At 30.4% G+C, this 22,628-nt stretch overlaps 1 protein-coding gene across 3 annotated transcripts in view; it reads right to left on the minus strand.

Moving 5' to 3' along the window:
• The window catches only part of DACH1 (dachshund family transcription factor 1), a gene marked incomplete at its 3' end in the record, with an annotated part of 409,292 nt that overhangs the window by 21,718 nt on the left and 364,946 nt on the right, over window positions 1–22,628 (minus strand). For 2 of the 3 annotated variants that reach the window (XM_081304371.1, XM_081304373.1), the window contains 3 exons: window positions 18,140–18,287; window positions 14,861–15,004; window positions 14,308–14,376 (listed from right to left, as the gene is read on the minus strand). In XM_081304371.1, coding sequence (XP_081160497.1) covers window positions 14,308–14,376; window positions 14,861–15,004; window positions 18,140–18,287 — 361 coding nt within the window. Of the gene's footprint in view, window positions 1–14,263; window positions 14,377–14,860; window positions 15,005–18,139; window positions 18,288–22,628 lie in introns of those variants that run through there. The other variant, XM_081304372.1, reaches the window with a different exon arrangement.

Genomic DNA, 22,628 nt, shown 5'->3' on the forward strand with positions numbered 1-22,628 from the left:
ATTTCTAGCTCTGTCTGGTTCCTGATCCTAAAGTGAACTGCTTCCCTCCACCACACTCCTTTGCAGTGATGCTCTATCTCACCTGACGGCCCTAAGAAATGGAACTGGCTATCTATGGATTGAGATCTCTGAAACCGTGAGCCCCCAAATAAACTTTTTCTCCTCTAAGATTGTTGTCATCAGGTCTGTTAGTCATAGCACACAGTAGTGAAAAAGCTAACTAAAATAAAGTATGTCAGAAATCTGAACAATCATTGGTCACATGAAATATGGCTGAAATTGCATGCATACTTATTCCATAATAGGTTAAGTTAAAGCACTGCAAATTTTAAAATATGAAAGTCTGTAGTTTCAGAATAGTAAAATAAAATTTCACCTCTTTGTTGATAAATTTTTAACATTAAGAAAATAATTGGAAAGGTTTTCACATTTCCTTTGTTTTATAAAAATAGCGTGTAAAGGAGCCTACTGAGTTGCAAGAGTTGTTGGGTTTAAATAAATGGTTATGTTCTACTTTTCTCACAAAGGAACTGAATCACACATTAAAATAGTATTCGAAACGAGGCAACCAAGAATTGCATCAAGATCCAAATGAGCAATTACTCACTAATCTAACTATCTGTATACAAATTTAGGAAAGCAATTTTATAGGCTTATCAAAACAAAAACAAAAAATCTATTTATACTAAAATTTAAGTAAAAAAGCAACCTAAAAAATCAACCAATTTTTTCTATATTGATTTATAATTACCCAGGCATTAATTTCATAACATTTTCACAGAAATGTTATCAGTATTTCTGAAATTAGAGAGTTGAAAGTGTTATGGAGGATGTGAAATTAAGATATGAGAGACTGTAGAATATAAACTAAATACTATTCCCAGTTTTATTAACAAAATGAGATTTCCTATCTGTTTAACATGACAGCTCATATACTTTGGTGTTTTTATACTTCCTCTGGATAACTGACCTGTTGGTGTTGATAACCAATCCAATGGGCTTAATCTAGATTTGGTAAGGGTGTCCTTTTGAGAGCCAGTGAGGAAGTTTCTGCCTAGTTTCAGTTCAAATTAGTTCAATGCAATGAAGCTACCTGCTTTCATTTGTTATATTTGTAGTTGTAAAATGGTACAATAAGCCAGTGGTTAAATTTTGCCCATATTTTAAATTTTCATTTTAGTACTACAATAAAATATATACGTTTAATGTAATTATTTAGAGAAAAAGTATATTGTAGTCACCTATTAACTATACTACTGGTAACCCTTGGAAAGTAAATGTAAGTATGACATACCTCAAAGGGACTGTATCCAAAAAAGACAGGGTTATATGAGATTTGTTCCAAAAGACAGACTACAAACATGACTTCTATTGCATGAACTCTTTTTTTCTTTGTATCTATCACTATCCACTCTTTATATTCATTGAGACTTTTGACACATATTTTCATTTAACAGGACACATTTCAGGATTTATCCTGACTTCTTAGGCAAGTACAAGCCTATTAGCTATATAGTACATGATAAATCGATTCTTCAAAGTATTTTGCAATTTCTTTAAATGTTCTTTATCCTAATAACTTAAGAATAACAATTTGAATGTACAAAATATTGTATGTTTTTATTCTTTGTAATATTCATACCACTTAAATGCCTAATACAATAGGATTACTCTGAATTGCATAATTTAAAGTAAAACTTGGGCAAATAGTCTTCAAAATATTATCTCCAAAGTATGCCTGAATTTAAAGCACTTAGGGGAAGTCACTGCATTCATTTGATAAAGACTTATGAGCTTCTCCCATTTTATTTGTGACTTGGAGATATTTTCAATTTGGTTTGTATGTTGACATGCTGTATTACAAGCTTTTTGAGATTCACAGTTCTTTTATCTATCTTAATATCATTAGAGAACACATAAATAAACCTTCATCTTGTTTGAGCTTCCACATTGTTTTTAAAAATCTGTAATTTTACAAAATGTGTTTTTCTGTATTTCTTTAGAAAATGGATATAGTACTACTGGTCTTATGATTCCACATGGGCAACAGTTGGTTGGAACCCAGTGCCATCTGTTGGTATAGAAGAGGAATATGCTTTCCATTCCTCTTTGCTTATATTTAATCTTTTCTCATTTGTGAAAATTCTCCTCATTCTCAACTCTTTAACTAGGCTGAAGGACTAGATAGTGAAATTTCATAAAACTTTGCAGAAGAAATTTATTAAAGCAAGCCAGAAGACAATAATGACTGGGATTTAAGTAGGCCTAAAACTATATTAATCTATACAAGCAATTAAAATAAGATGCTGAAATTGTTAATACAAGAAGAGGTTTTACCATGAAAATCAAATAAGTAGTTCTTAATTCTGGTACGATGATTTCATAAGCTTTCATTTGTTAATGTAAAACCATAGTACAGAATAAAGTTAAACATGCACACCTGAATGTGTATGAGAAAAATATATGGTCTAAAAATCTTCCCATCCAGCACTCTTTCTCCCAGGGAGAAATAAATAAAGAATAAGAGTCAGATCCAATAATTTGTAGCCATCATTCATCGTTTTATAGGTGTAATTAGTAAGCTTAAGTGGAACTATGTTTGGAGATTTACTATCTCAGGAGTGTGATTATATATGAATTAGAAGAGTCTGTAGATACTCCACACTATATGAAAATACAAATCATATTAAGAAAAATTTGCCAAAATACCATAAAAAATGAAAAAGCTCTAACACTTCCATCTTAAATTTGAGTCAAAAATAAGTAGTATTTATTTAATTTTGAAGAAGATAAATAGTCTTACATAATATGTGGCTGCAAATTAATCTCCTTAAGCTTCATTGTTTAAATTACATAAATACTGAAATTCACACCCTATCATGAATTTTTTTTTATGTACTCTGGACAATCTGGTGAATATAATTATCATTTTCCAGCTTAAATTATGCCTTAAAGAAAAAGTGTGAGTCATACAGGAAAAAAAAATATTCTTTGACCTGGGAGAATTTTTTTAAAAAATCATCCAAGATATGGTTAATTTTTTCCAAAATGAATATCATTGCAAGTACTATTACATTAAATTTGTGCATAATTGTAAAAATTGCAAATATTTCAGCACTCCGCCTCTACCAGTCTTCATTCAGTTTTGTACACATACAAATCCATTTAATCCATATTAAAAAATGTATAACATATTTATTATCTTTATCTGAAATTTACAGATTGAGAACCTAAAAAATGAAGATTAATTTATATTCTTACTATTATACAAATAATAAATAGCAGCATGGTAATTTAAGCCTTGGAATTCTGGATTCAGAATCCATGTGTGTATGTACAAATGAACCATGGACACATTTTGTGTGTGTGTGTGTGTGTGTGTGTGTGTGTGTGTATGTGTGCACGCTCACAGAAAAGAAGTAGATACTTTTGCCATCTTGATAAAAATATCAAAAATAGAATAGATATTAGCAGTTAATGTAAGTTACCAAGGTCACAAAATGAATGAATGGTAGTTGACACTATACTGCCACTTTCAGTCCAATACTGCTTTTTGAGCATTATGTTATATTAATTTTAATCATTTTGAAGTCATTTATGTAAATTATAATATTAAAGCTTAAGAAAATTCATATTTGGCATTTATTTTATAAGTGAATTTGACAATTCCTATAAATTAGTAGACTTCTTTTTCTTCACTTTAGATAAGGCTAAACTTTGTTATACTTTAGAGGAAACTTTCTGAGAAAATGCAAGTTGAGTGTGGTTAAAGGGATGTACAATAATCTTTACCTAATGAAAATACCTTTCTACTAAAAATGAGTTTTTTTCTACAGAAATCCCAAGGTCAATTTAATTGACTTTATCACATTTCTAATCTCTACATGAAAAGAAGTATATATTTGCATTTTGAATCTTAATCTTTATACATTTATGCTACCCTCATCATCTAGTTTACCATTTAGTTACTCATAGCCACTTCATAAATTATCTTGAGATAAAAAGATTGCTGTCATATAGGAAGCAAGGCATATGGAGACAAAAGGACTCAACGGTCTTCAGTTGACAGAGTTCAGTAATTTATGTCTGTGTGCCTCAGTTTCTTAAAATATAAAATGAGGTTGCCATGAAAATCAGTGCTAGTTGATGTTCTTTGTAATATATTAAAACACAGCTGTGTCAGAAAGAACAAATCCCATTAACAGATCACCATTTCCCTTCCCTCATCGCTTTTTAACTACCAGGCTCTCTCCTCACATTATTCCTCTGTTCCCTTGAATGTATACAATTTGGCACTTCCTGAGATTTTAGATTTCATCCCTTCCAAGGCACATCTCATGGTTTTCCCTGTGATCTCTTAGTTTGTGAGAGGAGAAGCTCTTGCTGCAATTCTTCAAAGGACAGACTTAGAATGAAGTTGGAACTGTACAGCTCATGCCAGAAAAACACTGCTAGTCAATATAGTAGTTGATAACAATAACATTTGATTTTTATGGACTAATTTCTTTGAACAGCTAAAATGTTTTCAACCAATGAACCATTTTCCAAACAACTAACATACTAATTTTTTCTTATCCATGCCACTGGAAGAAGTATCAGGACTTTAAAAATTGCCTTTTTTTAAAATTAAATAACTATATTCATCTATCAAATGCTTTTCTACCTTTGAAAAAGTGAAATTGAGCTTTCTCTTTTTTTTTTAGTGTTTCTGTTGCGAAAATGATACTGAATGCTAAATAATGTGTTTGTTTTTCAGTTGTTGTAAGTCTAAAGAGATTTTTTGAATACTTCAATTATAAAAGCATTTAAAACATACAAACTTGTGCAATTTTTATTTTAATGAAGATGAGAAGTTCATTAAAGAAGATAAATATTTCATTAGATCTTAAATAAAACAAAGAGATTTTTTGGCTTCTCTCAGCACAAAATTCCTTTGAAAGATTAATTAATACATGCAAATTATGCAAATTAGACCCATGCAAATATTTTATGAAGACAATTAAGGGAACCATTAATTACTGCTTTTTTTGCTTCAGTGAGATTCATTCATTTAATTTTAATTTCACTTTAACTGTTTTGATGTATAATCTTGCAGCTAAGAACTTTATCTTTCCTGGCGGGTCACTTAAACTTATAAATTTCATCAAGTGAGCACACAGAAATCTGTAAAGGTATTCTCAAGACTATGTTTAGTATCAAGAAAAATTTTTGACACAATGCACTCCCACAAACAGGGAAACTGGAAGGGAATGTGAGCTCATTCTTGGACAAGGTTCAACTGCTGGAAAAGCAATTAATTTGCTTTGGCTGTGCTAATATAGGGGAATTAGAAAGTGTGACACAAGACAAATAGAAATAATTAGTTCTCCAAAATGATGTTCTCATTAATATGGTTCGAACAGTAGAAATAAAAAAACATTATTGTGGCATGTCTGCATTCTGTCCCTAACCATGGGAGGTGGAATAATGCACCATAAGCACTTTTATATTTATAGACTAAGTGATGGTGTTTTAATTTTTTTCTAAAGGAGAATTTATATCAAAGGGTGTTACATGTCTTGAATGTATAAACGTGTATATGCTATTGAAATTGATGTCATGCTTTCTATAACCATGTATTTTTGTGCCATTTTTAAAAGTTTGTCATAGAAATCTTGTATTTTAATGCACATACTTAAATATGGGAATTCTTTTTCTATAACTTAAATATTTTCAGATCACTTTTTTGACTCTAATTAGAACAACATTTCTCAGGATAATTTTTTTTTTTAAAAAAAAACCTCACCTAAAAAACTACTCTGTTTTTCAAAATTTCTCTGAAGCTGCTTTTGCAATCTAATAGACAAAAAAGTGAAAACAGTCTTTGAGAATATGAACAACTAGAGATAATTCTAATCTACATCACTAAATATAATCACCTTCATCTTGCTAGATATTATATGCATATTCTACTGTTACAATCTTCATTGAGCAAGTTAATTGAATAAATGCTCATCAGTTTTCCCCTTGATAATAAAGGTGAAAAACTACAAGGAAAAACCTATTGTAAATAAGTTTTCCTTAAGTCCAAAGATAATATGCTCCCTGAAAATTAAGAAACTAAAGTATTGACCCAAACAAAAAACAACTTTCTAAGTTGTTTGGCATTCATTATAATAAAAAAGTATCATTAATAAAAATATATAAAATTAAAATGACAGGTCTATTTTTCTACTGGCTCTCTGATATTTCCTCAGCCTTGCAGCTAGTCATTGTTTCAAAGGAACTTAAAAAAACATTTAAATGAACATATATTTTCTCTCATATATATTGAGCTTTTAAATATTTTTTTAAAACCAAATCTGAAAACTACATTTTATTTCTTACAAAGGAAATCCTCTGGATTTCTAAATTCCTCAAGTTTCTTTTGCATATTTCACTGTCTGCACAGATTTATGTTATACTTTCTAAATTAGGATCTGTTTTGGATTTCACTGATACATTTGTTTAAACATCCTTACACATTGATCTTTAGTTAAAATTGTTCTGAATTTCTATTTATCACTCTTCTTTTATTATAGGTCTTCAGACAGTATACAAGTTGTTCATGAACAAGCTAGTTTAATTCAATTTTTTAATTTTGGCATGCTAATAAAACATTGTTATGTTTTGTATTAATAATGATCTGATTCATTACTTAAAAGCAATTTAGTTGTATAATGTTCATTTTCCTCTAAATGTTCAATTCCAATCCAGTATCCCTGATATCCCAGATAAAAGTAATTCTGAACTTTCACATTGCCAATCCTCTATTACATTATTTATATTAGGAAAATGATTTCAAATAAATCCATTCATTTTGCCTTCATTACTCTGCTTTACATTTGGACAATGTAGTGAGAATTGAAATAACATCACAAAACCTCATGAAATGTCCTGCCCTAAACACAGACATAACGACCACAATCTTGCTTTGCTATTAAAAATGAAGTAGGAATTTGGAAAATTAGCTCTATGTAAACAGCACATTGAAATAATGCTACGTAGTAATAATTATTTTTTTACTGTTTCAGCAGCTTCATACTTAATGTTCACTATGTCTAATTTCATAATTGGTTTAAATTATAAAGAAACCATTTCAAACAAAAACCTAGAAGGAGTCTTCAATATTTGTAGTTTAAGTAAATACACTTATATCACTTATATCCAAAAGCAAGATTTGCTTTTTTATATATTTTAAAAGAAAAAATTTTATACTGAAATCATGAGAAAACATTATTCTAACATTTTATAAAGATAAAAATTCATGAGGATCTTCTGAAACTTTTTATTTAACGGAAAGTCTGATTTCAGTTAAACGAGTAGTTAACAATGACCTGTGATAACTATAAAACAATAGCCTGTTTATTGGTTACCACCAACAGTCAATAGCACCTTTTGTTCAACTTAATCAATACTGTCTTAAATTGATTAGTTGCATTGAAATGCTGCCAAACATCAGAAACCAGTGCCAAGGTACTAGGAGAAAATTTATTATTGTTTTGTTTTGTTCACAGTAATATCATTCTAATATTTATATATTAAGATCAAGAAAAATAGTTTTAAGAAATCCCTGGGATGATCATTTATTTCTAAGTGAAAAAAAAGTCAATATGATATACTATCAGTCCAGAGTTCAGTTTTAAACCCTATATTATTATTTGTTTTGTTCTTAAGAAAGTCTTCCCTGTTTCCCCTTTTAATCCAAATAAAGAAATATTTAAATATGGAAAATTTACTTAGGTAACCAAAAAATATTCTTGTAAGACCAAAACACTTAACTATGGACGTAATTCAACACTGTATAATAAATGAAGACCAATTCTCCAAAAAAGGAAATCAAAATCATATGTTAGAGTAATAATAGCATCAGTGTTTATCAGTTGCGAGGTACTATAATAAATATATTAATTCATAATAATAAAATTTAATATTGATAGCTAAAATTTAATTGTGTATATATTATTGCCCAGAAATGCTAGATTCTGTAGAGGTGCCTAAAGAATCTTCATTCCCACATGAAGTCAGTTTTCAAGTATTAGAAATAGAAATATACATAAAATGATTATATGACAATCAAATTAGAAAGATACTTTCATAAAGATCTTAAAAGTGATAAGTTTAAGTAGCATTCAATTCAACACTGCTAAAGTGACTTGGAATGTCATTTAGCAACTTGTTATGGTTTAGATGTGGTGTCCTCCAAAAGCTCACATGTGAGACAATGCAAGGTTCAGAGGAGAAATGATTTGTGTTACAGCCTTACCCTCATCAGCAAATTACTCTCTGATGGATTTTACTGAGTGGTAACTGGAGGCAGGTAGGGTATGGCTGGAGGAAATGGTACATTAGGGGCATGGCTATGGGTTATATATTTGTATCTGGCAAGTGGAGACCTCTCTGTCTCTATGCTTCTGATCACCACATGAACTGCTTCCCTCTGCCATACTCTTTCACCATGGTGTTCTGCCTCACCTCAAGCCTGGAGGAATGGAGCTGGCTTTCTATGGACTAAGACTTCTGAAACCATGAGCCCTCAAATAAACTTTTCTTCCTCTACAGTTGTGCTTGTCAGGTCATTTAATCACAGCAGCAAAAAACTAACTAAAACACAACTTATAATCAAACGTGTACTTCAAAGAAAAAAAGAGACTCTTGCAACAAGTGTCATAAACTATATAGAAATTAGATTTGTTATTGACTTTTAAGTTTATCATAAGTTCATTATATATTATGTTGTAGTGATGAATGTGAATCTTTTATAAAATATGATTAATTTCTTAATTTTTTCATTACTCTTTATTTTCTTTGCCTAGAATGAGTTTTCCCAGTGTGTCTGAAGGGTCTATAAACATAGTATAAGCATAATGGCTCGTAAAAAGATAAAAAGCAAGAAACATTTTTCCAGCTGCAAATCATTCCCTAGAAGTAGATCATGTGGACTTTTTAAGTCATTAACAGGCAATGTGCTAACTATCCAAAATGGCTGATATGGCTGCAAGTGATTATCCTATAAAAGACATGTAAGTACAGGAAGCAAAACATGGTGGAAAGAACAAAGTCTTTGGGGTCATAAATCTGGATTTCAGTGCAAAATCCAACTAACTAGAAGGATGACAGTGAGAAAATAAGTTAGCTACTCTAAGATTTAGATAACCATGCCTTTAACTTAGAATATTAAACAGAAAAGGAGGAAAGACTTAATATATATCAATTCATGATCTACCTCACTATTTAAGTAAGTAAATATTTCCACCTAATATGTAGTATCCTAAAGTCTAAAAGAAGGAAAATGTATTAATAGGAAATTCACTGAGTGCTAGAACATTTGATTCAATAAAAAGCTTAATCAGATATATAAATTTTCTTCTTAAGAATGATATGCAGTATGTTTTGGAGCTATAAGTTATGAATCAAATAATAATAATAATAATAATAATAATAATAATAATAATAATAAATTTTAAGGAGAAAGGAGGACATCATTTAATAATCCTAATCTGAAAGCACTCAGGAAGAAAATGGGTGGTGTGGAAAGCAAGAGTTTTATCTCTGATGAATTCTTGGTGTGGTCAAGAATTAGTCATCCACCCTCACTAAGCCTCAATTTCCTCCTTTGCACAATAAAGAGATTCAATATATCTTAAAGTCCTTTTTCCAATACTAATGCAATAACATAATAAAAGTGCGCTTGGAATATCATAAATGTTGAATAAATATTTGTTGAATAAATGAATAATTTTGAAATTGAGCACATATTCTCAAATATATAGGAAGCAGAAAGAAGATATTAAATTGGAAAAAAATTGTTAATGTGTAGAGAAGTTTTTTTTGTCTTTTTATTGGAAGAATATTTGGTTTTCTGTGATCTGAGATCAGTCAAAAAGAATAAAAAGCCAAATAGTTTTGATTATGGTCATTGGATGTAAATGAAAGAGAGATACTTTCAAGTGAAGTCAAAATTTTGCAAGCATAATTTGCAGATAGCCTAAGATGTCAGGGGAACTATGCTTCCCATTTCCATTGATTTTTGTTATTTTTTTATTTAAAAGACTAGGTTTGTACTTAATAAGCAAAAAGCTACTATTTTGAAAACAAACTTTTAGACTTTTCAGAAATTTTATAAAAATGATATAGATGGAACAGCAGTATTCATGATTCTCCTATGTTATGGAAGAATCTATACATGGTAGAAAATTGTTAAGATTTAAACTTTTGCAATTATACTCAGAAAATATGCATGAGGTTATTATTAATGTATATTAAACAAAAGAAAATTATGTTACTTAGTAAACGTAATCATGGGATGTTAAATGAAATATGGGATTTAAAATAGAAATGTGGATGTAAATGAGTAGAACCTGAATATTTTGTCAAATGTGCAAACAATAAAATGCATTAGAATTGTAACACAAAAGAGCTCGGGTTGTAGCTCAGATAGAGCACTTGCCTAGCATGTGTGAAGCACTGGGTTTGATCCTCAGCACCACAAGTAAGTAAAATAAAGTTACATTGACAACTAAAAATTATATATATATATATATATATATATATATATATATATATATAATTTATATACAATTTGTATATAATTATATATATATAATTGTATACAAAGAAGAATATGCACTGTTAATTGAGCTATCAAATGTGAAGATTAATTCTTCCAGAATTTATATTTCTGACATTCCTAGTCAGAATCCATCCTTTATTTTCTCCCATCGGTCTTTCCAACTAATATCTGAGAAATGTCAAACAGTAAGAATCTTCATATCCACAGGATCTAATATAGGTCTTAATTTCCCAGTATCTAATTAATTCCTTCAGGAAATATGTATCAAGTGTTACTGTGACCCTTGCATGTTGCCAGACATGTACCAGTCATAAACAAAACATGATGGCTTACACTCGGCCCCAGCTATCTCTGATCGAAGAAAATGCTTCAGAAAGAATTACAAATACAAAGCATTTTCCAGTGGAGAAATTGAAAAGTGTGGTAAGAACCTCTAGTAGGCAGAACTGGTTCTAAAGGACAGGTAGGTACCCCAGGAGCAGGGGGAGGAATCTGAAAAATGTTCCTCAATAGAGTAACTTTTAAGCTCAGCCTTCAAGGATGAGCAAGTAAATGCAAAGAAGAGGAGGGAATGTCCTTGGTGGGTGAGGAAAGAAATAAGGTTTTCAGAAAAATAACATCAACAAAAATTCCAGTATGATAGGAATTAGGAATTTGTGTAGAAGAGGTACGATAGTGTGTAAAGAGTGAGAGAGGGAAGGAGACAAACATCAGGTTCAGTTCTTCCTTAATATATTAAGGATTGGACCTGATTTCAGACTCTGAACTATTTTTTTTAAATTTTTGAATGTTTATTCTATATTTGTAAAATCTCCACCAAACTAATGAATTTTTAGTCAGTTATTAGAAAAAAAGAATTTATCTCTATGCACCATGAGTTGATTTACAATACTTACCAAGAAAATTTAAATTATTTAGTGTTTTTCCCTTCAGGAATATTTTCTAAGCCAGTTTGATTTCCTCCTTCCCATTTCTTTAGTTTTATGGAAATGTGATATAAAGTGTCAATGAGGCAATATTTACTCTACCTGAGATACTTATTGGGGGTAATGACTTAGCACTTGAGCAGTATTTAGGTGCCCAACATCTAGGGGACTAGTTCTTGGGCCAAGTGTGGCATTTATTGATTGCTAATATGTTAAAAATAACCGACAAGCATAAAAATTATAGTTTGTTTCTTTTTTCTTTCTCAATTAAGTTGAGTTTATTTTGGAATTAAGAATAATTTCATTTATGGTTGGGTTGGGAGTAAAAAAGAATACAAAGAATGTTGTTAACACCTGGGCTTGAGGTTAGTGGGAGACTGAAAACCAAGGAAGCAAGAGGTGGAGTCTATGTCCTTGAATTGTGAAAGGTGCTTGTGCCTCCCAAAATGCATGACATAGACCATTTCACAAATTAAACATGAGTTTTAGTTCTTGCTTATTCGCCTCTTCCATTCTCCTGCTTAGGACAGAATTTAACTAAATCACTCTTCTTTTTTAATTTCTTCTCTCCACAGTAATTTTATTCAGTTTGTTAGCTTCCAAATGTATTATTATTTAGTCTTAGTTTAGAAAACATTCAAAGGGAAAAATGAGCTTATATAATGGAGTTAAAGTGACGAAAGATTTCTTTATTCTGCTGTTTTTAAAGTTCTAGAAGCATCCAACTGCTAATGAAATACCTTTTTAAGTCACAGATAGATTCATCTGCAGTTTTTTTTTTTGTTTGTTTTTCACATATGGGGGAAAATGCATTAAAGAACAAAAGTCATAAATTTTGAGTTAAGTGTTTTATTAGAAACTTCATTTTGAGCTATATGAACATTGGCAGGCTGTATAAATAAATGATTTTATGTTACAATTAGAAACAAGAATAATAATTTATAGTAATTTATATTTGGCTGTAAATTACTATGCATAATTGTACATATGTTTTGTTTTTCTAATCATGAGGTTATGTGAGTAGATTTACTGTGTTACTCAACTGATAGCTTTCTGGATAGCAAAGGAAAGGCAACTTGTGATTACTATTTTTTAACAGAATAAACAAATCACAATAAAGAGTGAATACTGTCGATATTTTGACCTCATACAGCAAGACTTTGTGCACATTAAGATGTGTACTTGAATAGATGTGAATTTTACAAATTGGAAATAACTTCAGCTTTATTAATTACAAAAAGCTTACTGACAATGAACTTATGGCATACATATTATGTGAGCTATTTTTAAAAATGTTAGATCATTGCTTAATCACTTAATACTAACAATAAATTTCTCATTTATGTATAAGAATATATTGTATATAATTTTGCCTAGATTGAATTAGAACAACCTTAAGGATTCTGTGTTTATCACACAATTTGTTTCACCCCTATCTGATGATCAAGATTCCTTACATCATTTCAACATTATCAGAATTAGTGCTTAAATTGGTCACTACCTATAGAAATTGGTCTTATTGAGCTATCATCCCTGAAAACAAGTAATGGATTTTTGTTAACCATCAAAATTTGTCCTTATATGTGTGTACATTTTATAGGATGAAACAGAATTCTTATGTCTTTAATGATATACACACAAATATAATTGTTCTGAAATCCATAATACTCTAAAAATTGAGATTTTTTAAAATATCTACAATTACGTTAATCTCTGTCCAAGGAAATATATCAAAATAGCATATGGTTCAAGCCTTGTATTTAAAGACTAATTGTATGGCCAGGAATAAAATAAATATGGGCAAAAGAATACAACATTATTTCCTAAAGAATGTTTCCTCAAGTTTCTGATTGTTACTTATTGAACATATGATAGTATGCAAAAGTATACTTTGTTTACACTATGCCAAGAATCACATTTTTGTAGCTGATTTAGTAACAAAATTAATGTAGAATATCTTAAATATGATTGAGTTGAAAATACAAAGTAAAAGCAATGCAGATAATTATACCACTTAATCATTTTAGGGTTCCCTTTGAAGAATCATCTTCATTTGACATAGGAAAAAATGCTCTTTTTCTTTTTAGTATTCATGTTGTTGGACTGAGTTTGTTTTCTAGGATAGATGTTTGATTAGCTATAAATGCTACATTCTGATCCTGCTCTTTCCTAATAGTGTGGTCTTGGCAGTATACATGTTTAGCTCCTCTGAGTGTTTACTACAAGTCCCTTTAGTATTCTATATATGATTTTGTTCAGCAGACTTGTGTTATTAAAATGTATATAATGTCATATAGTACATTTGCAAATCACATAGGAACTAAACAATCTTATTTATTGTTAACATTCAACTAGTTCATTCTGCATAAACCTTATTCTAGCTGTCACAAAAAATGAGTAGTTAGACATTTTGGAATTTTAAGAACTACCTATTTGCTTAATCTATTATTTTATTTATGTTGTATAGAACTTATAAACACTCCTGCATTAGATCGGGCTTTAAACATTCAATAAAACACATTTACTGTGTCCAAGATTAAATCATACATTGTTTAAAATTAATTATTCCTTTTTAATTGCATTGTATAAACAGAAATGACCTGTTAATTTAAAGAAAATCTATCAGCACAAAATGAATTCACTCATATAAACAAGCAAGATGAACTTGACCTTGTTTGAACTTGTTTTGATGTGGCCCAGATGGTAGGCTACATGCTTGAATAGCAGGCTAAAGCTGAGGAAAAACTCATATAGCAAGATCTAGATTTATAGCCTTCTGCAAATTCCTACCTTGTATTGTCCTTTCAGCATCTGTTCTGCCGCCACTGCGGTCAGCTTCTATCTCTGGGGTCAGAGAGTCTAAAAGCACAGAAAGGTAAGAGTGACATATATTTCATTTGGTTCCTATTGTCCTTTTTTAAAAAAGAGCAACCTGTTACTTTAGCACTGAATTAAAATCACATAAATCTTTGTCACCTTTTAAAGGTTGAACAACAACTATAACACTAAGAATTTCCAGGAGATTTGAATAAAAATAAAATATAATATTTTTCATAAGATAGAATGAGGGTGGAAGTTCTTCCATTCATATTATGTCATGTTTCAGTTGAAAAAGATTTGGTCAAGCAAAAATGCAATGCCAGGTCCCAGATTCTGGGGTTAAGTAACAGAAAAAGATTGAAGCAAATATGAAATAAAGAATTTCTCCAACACATTCTTCCCATCAAGCACAGATGAATGAGTCACAAGACATTGAAATATACAAAACCACAAACATGTGTCTAAATTTCCCTTTGAGTATTAAAAATAAAAGTTGGTCATGCATAAATGTGCACCTTCTTACCATTTAAGACCCTGAGACTGTCTGTTGAAGCTGCCTGTTTTAGTGTCTGCTCTGCTTGCTCACGCCGTTTTGTCTCAAATTCAAGTGCTTCCTGCAATTTTCTCTTTGCCTTCTTCTCCTTCTTTAGTCTCTTTTGAACAATGGCTAGAAAACAGTGTGTATACTTTAATATTTTAAATGTAATTGTATGATGTTGCTAATTTTCATTCATTTTTGTTTCCTGCTCTACTGATTCTACCTATAAGGAGAAACTTTAAAAAATTCACCTTTATCTAAAATGATTCCAAATAAAATGTCCAAGGAAGCCAATTTTTATTTTAGCTTCCAACTATTAAATTACAGAAATGCTTCTAATTGTAACATGTAAGATAAATCTAATAGGAAACCACTTTTAGGAAACATTTGTACTCACAAACAAAAGAAACTTGTGTAAATGAATTCTGTGGCTTGTTCTTTGCCCTTGTATCAAGAACAGTGAAGAGTAGTTTAAATAGGCTAAACCATTATGAACAGGTCTTCTATCTCCTTATAATGCATCAATTTGGGGTAAAAATGGAAGCATTTCCTTTATAAATATTTTATAAAATAATATCCCAACAACTAGGTTTTTAATAATTCTTTCTTGAAATTTTAGAAAACATCATCAACATTTTTTGTATATGCAGAGCAAAATACTCTTAATTGTTAACATACATGAACAGTATTTTTTGACAAAGCCATTTTCTCAGAAAATTGTTTCTTCATAGCAAATTTATAGCACTACAAATTATTTTTAAAAATTATACTTCCATTCTGTAGGAATCTGGTGAAGTATAAAACCTCACTGTTAATAGTGTGCCATTGATGACAAAAATATGCTTTTATATAAAATTAGATTATGATATAAAAAGTTGATTCTGATACATTTTTATCCTACTGTACAATTTAAATATGCATATGTTAATAAATAATAATAAATGTACTTCACAAAATGTATGGTAACTGTACTCTTGGTATAGTAATTATTTTAATTTTTTCTATACATACACACGCACTTGCACACACACACACACACACACACATATGGTAACCACTCAGCATGTGTTCTTTGAACTCATCTTTTTTGACAAACATGGATAAACATTGTGGATGTCAGTTGTCCACTATGAGAAAATTCTTTTATTTTTCATGAAAATTAACCATCCCAAGTTTACTATTTGACTTCTTACTACTGATTAGAAAACACCATTATTTTTATTTAGCACAATATTTGGTCAAAATGGAATATGAGGTAACAATGATTCAAGTGAATACTTTAGTTTCAGTTTCTAATTTCTGCATTTCTTGATTAATCATTAGTAGTGTTGCTAAGATGGTATCCCATTAACAAGTTGAGTTTATTATTTCTGTATCATAATTTTAAAAACTTTTAATCAAAATGTACATGGACTAAATTGAGTAAATGCTGATTTCCTTTACTTAATAATGTGAAAACCATATGCTTACTTTAACAAAATTACTTGCCTACTATTTTCCTTTCAAAAGGTGATTATTTATAAATATCTTTGAAAAGAAACACTAATTTTTGAAATACTTATACGTCCCCATTTTATTGATAGCTCTATACCCAGTATGTTGCCATCAACCATTCCTTGTTTCCTCCTATTTGATTGAACCAAATAGGATGCTATGTTCTGTCTTCAGGGTAATACACTGCATCAACAGACACATTTATAATAGATAAGTATTGATAGATAAGTTATTACCTTCAACTTATTGTTCATAATTAATTAAATTGGTTGTTCATAGGATGATCTGTGAATGTTTTGCCCTCTAGTGGTTAAAGAAATAAAACAGAATGTAAAACTTCCTAACCAGTTGGAACCAATAAAATTAGGAAGGTCTCTCAAATACTCAAAGGGTTGTTTAAAGAATCCAAGAGTCTGTTTTTTTGTACTATATGAAAGACTTCTCCAGGTGTGACAAAAACAAGACATGGTGATCTCATGGAAGATGGCCCCACAGACTGAACTCTCTGCCTGGACTTCCTTATTCACTTAGAACACATCCATTATCAGTGTTTATCTTTGATTATTTTAGCCCTTTAATCTAGTGAAGCCATGTTATTTAGAATGGTACGATTCACCTAGTTGAAAGCTTTTCAAATAAACCTTATCCCAGGAACCCACTAGCTGTTGACTAATAACTAATGAAACAGCCTTGTAAGTCTTTGTAGTTTTAAAAAGAGAACTGAAAAAAAAAATGGTCTTTAAATGGACCATGTCAAATATATAAAAGGAGAATATGGGGAGTGTTTACCCTGAATACTTATTAAATGGGAGAAAAGAAATTCTTCCACTTTCTATAATACTTAGGAGAATCAAGTGGTTGAAACAAAGAGGGAGTTGGTTGTAAATATTCTTCAAATTCATATATAAATATACAAATGTGAATGACCTTCAAAATTATCTGTACAAGCACTGTACAATGTGTTAAAAGAAACAATTCACAGATCAATAATATCATTATTTTTACCCAATAAGAATTCATATTAGTTTCTATTCTGTGTACTTGACCTTGTAGAATGAAAATGAGGTATTCAGAAAGAAAATTATACAAACATTCAACTTTACTCATTTGTTCAGATATTCATCAGTCTTCAATTTCAGTTGATAAATATCTTACTAAACCTGCTTTGCCTGAATAATCAGTATTTTCTATGTTAGCATTATGACTTTAACTCTTAAGTTTTTAAAGGGAAGCTGTGAAAGAACACAAAACTTTTTTCATGGCTGTCAGCTTATCAGGGCTTATTTCTTATTTTAAGAATATTAATTCATGTTGGGAACAGTGATGCATATCTGTAATCCCAGAGGCTCAGAAGGCTGAGGAAGGAGGATCAAAAGTTCAAGATCAGCCTTGGTAAATTAGCAAGACCCTCAGCAACTTAGTGAGACCCCATCTCAAAATTTAAAAAAAAGGGTAGGGGATGTATCTCAGAGGTACAATCTCTAGTACTGTCCAAAAAAAGTATGAATTAATTAAACTATAAGCAACAACAATTATATAATTAATGATACAATGGACACATTTCAATCCCTTGAGACAGGAACAGAAGAGAAAATATGTACTTTGGAAATTAAGAAACGCAGTGAGTGCATGATTTGAATTCTGCTCTAAACTTTAGTTGCAGGTAAATCAACAAATATGTACACTCTCAAAGCAAACCACCAAACATACTATTACATTTTTGTGTTGATTATTTCGCTTAAAGTATTAAACTTAGAGATTCTGCAATACCTCTGTTCTTTTGTTCCATAGCCAGCTGCTTCTCAAGTGTTTCCCTTAGTTCTCTTTCTCTTAAAAAATCCATCTTCAGCTCTGTTTTTTCCAGCTGAACCTGTTTTTCTTGAGCTCTGGCATTATCTATGGCAACTTTTAAGAGCCCCTGTACAAAGAAGGTATTCAGAATGGTAATATGTTGGCAAAAAGTACATTTCATTTGTTGCTTAAAAACATTTTAAAAGAGAAGAATTCACCAAATTCTTAAATTATTTTGCATTCACTCCATACTCACTAGGACAAATACTATAAAGCACAAAACTTCTAAATTTAATTAAACTACTTTAAGAAGGTAAATATTTATACCATGCATGTTCCATTGTTTCTGATTAGAATATCTAGACCCCAAACTAAATGAGGGTAACACATAGCATGTCTAAAACACAATGCACTAATTAAAATAATAGTAATAATAACAGAAGGGAGATCAGTAGAGGAGAGCAAGTGGATCAAAAGAGGAAGGAAGGTACCGGGGAAGGAGGTTGATCAAATTATATTGTGTGTGTATGTGTGTGTGTGTGAGTGTATGAATATGGCATAATGTGGCATAATATTACTATGTAAAATTATAATGCACCAATAAAATAAGAACTGAAAAGAAAATGTGGGTAAAAATCTGATGCAAGTAGTTATTTAACATGGTTGATAGAGCCCTCTGTAATCCTGGTAGTCTCCTTACTTTCTTGGAGCTCATTCTCCCACTCTCTAGCATGATCATACTAGATCACGCAATGTTCTTTGTTTTCCTCAATTCAACAATTTGTTTCTGTCTCAGAGACTTTGCTCTTTCTCTTCCCTACATGAATGCTTGTCCTCCAAAACTTTACATGTCTCACACCCTCACAAAGTCACCATTCAAGAGAGGCCTTCTTTTACCACCAAATTTGGAATAGCCCTCCAAATATAGCTTGTTCCTCCCTCCTATAAAATTCTTCATGTCATTTAACATTAGGTAACATTGTCACACTGAGTTATTTGTACACTGGCCTATATTGTGTTTTTCCAGTAAAATGTATAGTCTCTAAGGTAGGATTATTTTCTCTTGCTTTGTACTACGTCCCAAGTGCCCAGAGAGTGCCTAGCCCATATAATAGTACACAAATCTCATAAATAGGAATTATTATAATAGTGCTATATTTTTCTTGAAACTTGTAATAAATTTAAGGTATCCAAAACTTAGTAGTTTAGTAACACATTGTGTTTCTAAAGTCATTCAAAATGGTTCTAACAATTTGAGAATAACAAAACAAAATTTATTCATATGACTAATTATGGAGATATATACACAAAATTTGACTTACTGTATTCTTTTAAAAAAATTAGCAGTATTCTAAGATTTTTTTGTACAACAAGATTGTGAGAATGTTAAACATATAGAAAACATTTTCCATGTAATAGACCAAAATTACTAGTAAAAATTAGAACTAAAATTTCTATCTCCCTCAATTCAGCAATAATAAATGCTGGTTTGAAGTTGAAACTATTTTGTGTTGATCTGTAAATATTACAGACTAAATTTTTCACTTGAAATTATAAATGAGATGAAAGTTGAGGCCATCTGTACACTTACTTGAAGATAAGATCCCCCTTGCAAGATTCAATGTGAGTAGTTTGAATCAGGAATTTCAACTCCAGCTTGATTTGTGAGCCCACTAGAGATGTAACCTTACTTCAGCACACCAATGCAGCTTTTTTGCAATGTCATAAGGCATTTTATTTTCTCTTTGGACACATATAAATTATTTCATATTTGTTGTACCTGACCCTGAATTTCCTGGAATAATTCTTGTTTGATATGAAAGAAACTGGAGAAAGATTTCTATGTGGCAGTTTACCCCTCCCTACTCTTTTGTTGTTCAACAATAAAACATAGCTGCTAAGGAAACTGCCATCTTAGCTCAATTCAACATTCCTGTATATGTTTCTTCTTCATCAGGAACAAACAATTAGTAACAAATGAAAGAGATCATTACATCAAGTGCCCTTTTAGATCACCCCAATTAAAACTTTAGTTTAGCTGTATTTTAATTCTAAGATACCAAATTCTAATTTTCTGCTCTGATTGCTCTTGTTGACTTATCTTTGAAAGATGTACTCTCTGTGCAATGTCTAGAGATTATTTAGCAAGATGCCAATGTTGGCACCACTTAATGTGTTGATTGGTTGTATTATCAGTAGCTGTTTAAAATAAATTACTATTAAACTATTATTGTCCTTGGCTGACAAAACACAATATTTTGGTGTTCTTTAAATATGAAACAATCATGATGAATAAACATGTTGAATAATGTTAAACTGCAATTCTAATTTGTTTAATTTTATATTAATATTCGTTAGTAAAGTATGAAGTTGCTAAGAGCTTTTATGTTTACTGTTTCCTTTTGTTAAAATGTGGCTAATGGTAGTACATTACCTATTCCTGCTGATTATGTCTGAAAAATATTAGCTTTTAGAATCCAATACCCTCTAGGGACTACTTATAAGCTATATAAAATTAGATTTAATTTTTAGACTTTAAATCTGCACACATCAGTAGGAGTCCAGTGTGAACAAAAATCTGAAGTAGAGCCAAACTGATGCATATGCAAAAGTATGTTATTGCCAGTGACAGCTCTGCCACAAAAATACAGAAAAACAATTAAATTTAAATGCAGCAGTCGGCTGGGAAGAAGCAGTATCAAGTAATGTTCACAACATCTACAAATTACTAAAGCACTTTCTTAACCATCGGTGATGCTAATACTTTTGGATTTGTGTAACTTCTGTAAATTTTCCAGATATATGGTATGCAAAATTTCGTACTAAATTCTGTGTCTCACTTGGATATTCAATATCTAGCCAAATGTGTGGTAACAATCGAAATGCAGTAGAAGATTGAAGGTTTGAAACATGAACTTTTTCCAAGGGGAGTTCAAATTCTCAGGAGGGTAAAGTTGGATAATGACAATTGTAAAGAAATACATTTTAAACTTATTGTGTGGCACAGCAATTCTGAGACACAATGGTTGATTAGCCTCAGATTTGTTTTCCATATATGAAGCATGATGATTTTCATAATACACAAATGTTCTTGTTTTCTAAAATGATCCACACTGTATATTATTTTCATGGGTTTTGAGAGAATTACTTTTTTTTTCCTTCAGGAGCACTGCCATTGATATAGCAATGTTGCAACTATCTATAGCTTAGAAAGCATAAATATCTGCCTGCCTAAGACTTCGAGTAATATTGGCATGAAAGAACCATTTCTTAACATGGTATTTATAACCAAGAGCAAAAACTTAACCTGGTTCATGTTTATAGTCTAGGCAAATTTATTTCAGAATAAGATGATAAGTAAGTGTTCTTGAGTGTCCCTGAAACTTATGTGACATAATTTGTGGTCAATAATGTGTTTCTTTACTCTCAATAATGATAATAAAATACTTTAATTGAACAGAATTTAGAAATCACTTATTCCACCCAAACATTAAAAAAAAAAAAAGGTCAGAATGATAAGATGACTCATCCAAGATCCCAAACTAGAGAGTTGACTAAGCTGAGATCATAACCTCACCTGTTTAACTTTTTTTTCCTCTACTATGTCCCTATCATTTTGCAAAATGTATAGAAATCATGTTCTTTAGAACCAGATTTTTTTAGATAGAAAAAAAAATAACGACAACTAATGTATTATTTTAGAAGCTCTTGTAGCAAAGGAAAAAATACACTTAGTCTAATGTTCTGATTATTGTTCTCCAAAGATGACTAATGACAGATTCCCCATGAAAAAGTATTTCCAGGTATAAATAAATCTTCTTATAATTCATATAGTCATGTCTTATAATATGACAACATGGAAATCAACCTGGGTTTAAATTCACACTTTACCACCACTCTGTGACCATATCTGCCTCCATAATCTTATATGTGAATTGGGGATAAAGATAAAATACACTGTAGAGAATAATAAAAAAAAAATCAGTGTAAAATGTGCATAATTATTATAAAGACTGGCGCATTAAAATTGTTTGCATATGTTACAAATTTGCATATATATATATATATATTTGAATATAATATAAATTTTAAATTTTGGTATATAGTACAGGTTTTACTGAGATTATTGCTATTCTTTTTTGTCACAGTAAGCTGTGTTTAGAAACTTGGGTACATTTTAATATTATTTATAGTCTTTTCCAAATTGGAAATGGGAGCAAAGGGGAGAATATTACTCTTATAATTATGATTAAGCAGGAAAAAATATAATACCAACATATCTGATGTTATCCAATGTCATAATTTGAAGCCAGTATTATATTTTATTGGGATTTTTTTGGAAAAGTTTTCTTCTACATTTTTGTATAACTGTATTTTAACTCAGTGTATAATGCAAATAAGCAAATTATTTATTTCTTTTAAAATGTATGGAAAATATAATTACTGACTATAGTACTAAAATGTAAAG

Source organism: Spermophilus citellus, assembly GCF_964194105.1.
Source record: "Spermophilus citellus genome assembly, chromosome: 1".
Classification (NCBI taxonomy): Eukaryota; Metazoa; Chordata; class Mammalia; order Rodentia; family Sciuridae; genus Spermophilus; species Spermophilus citellus.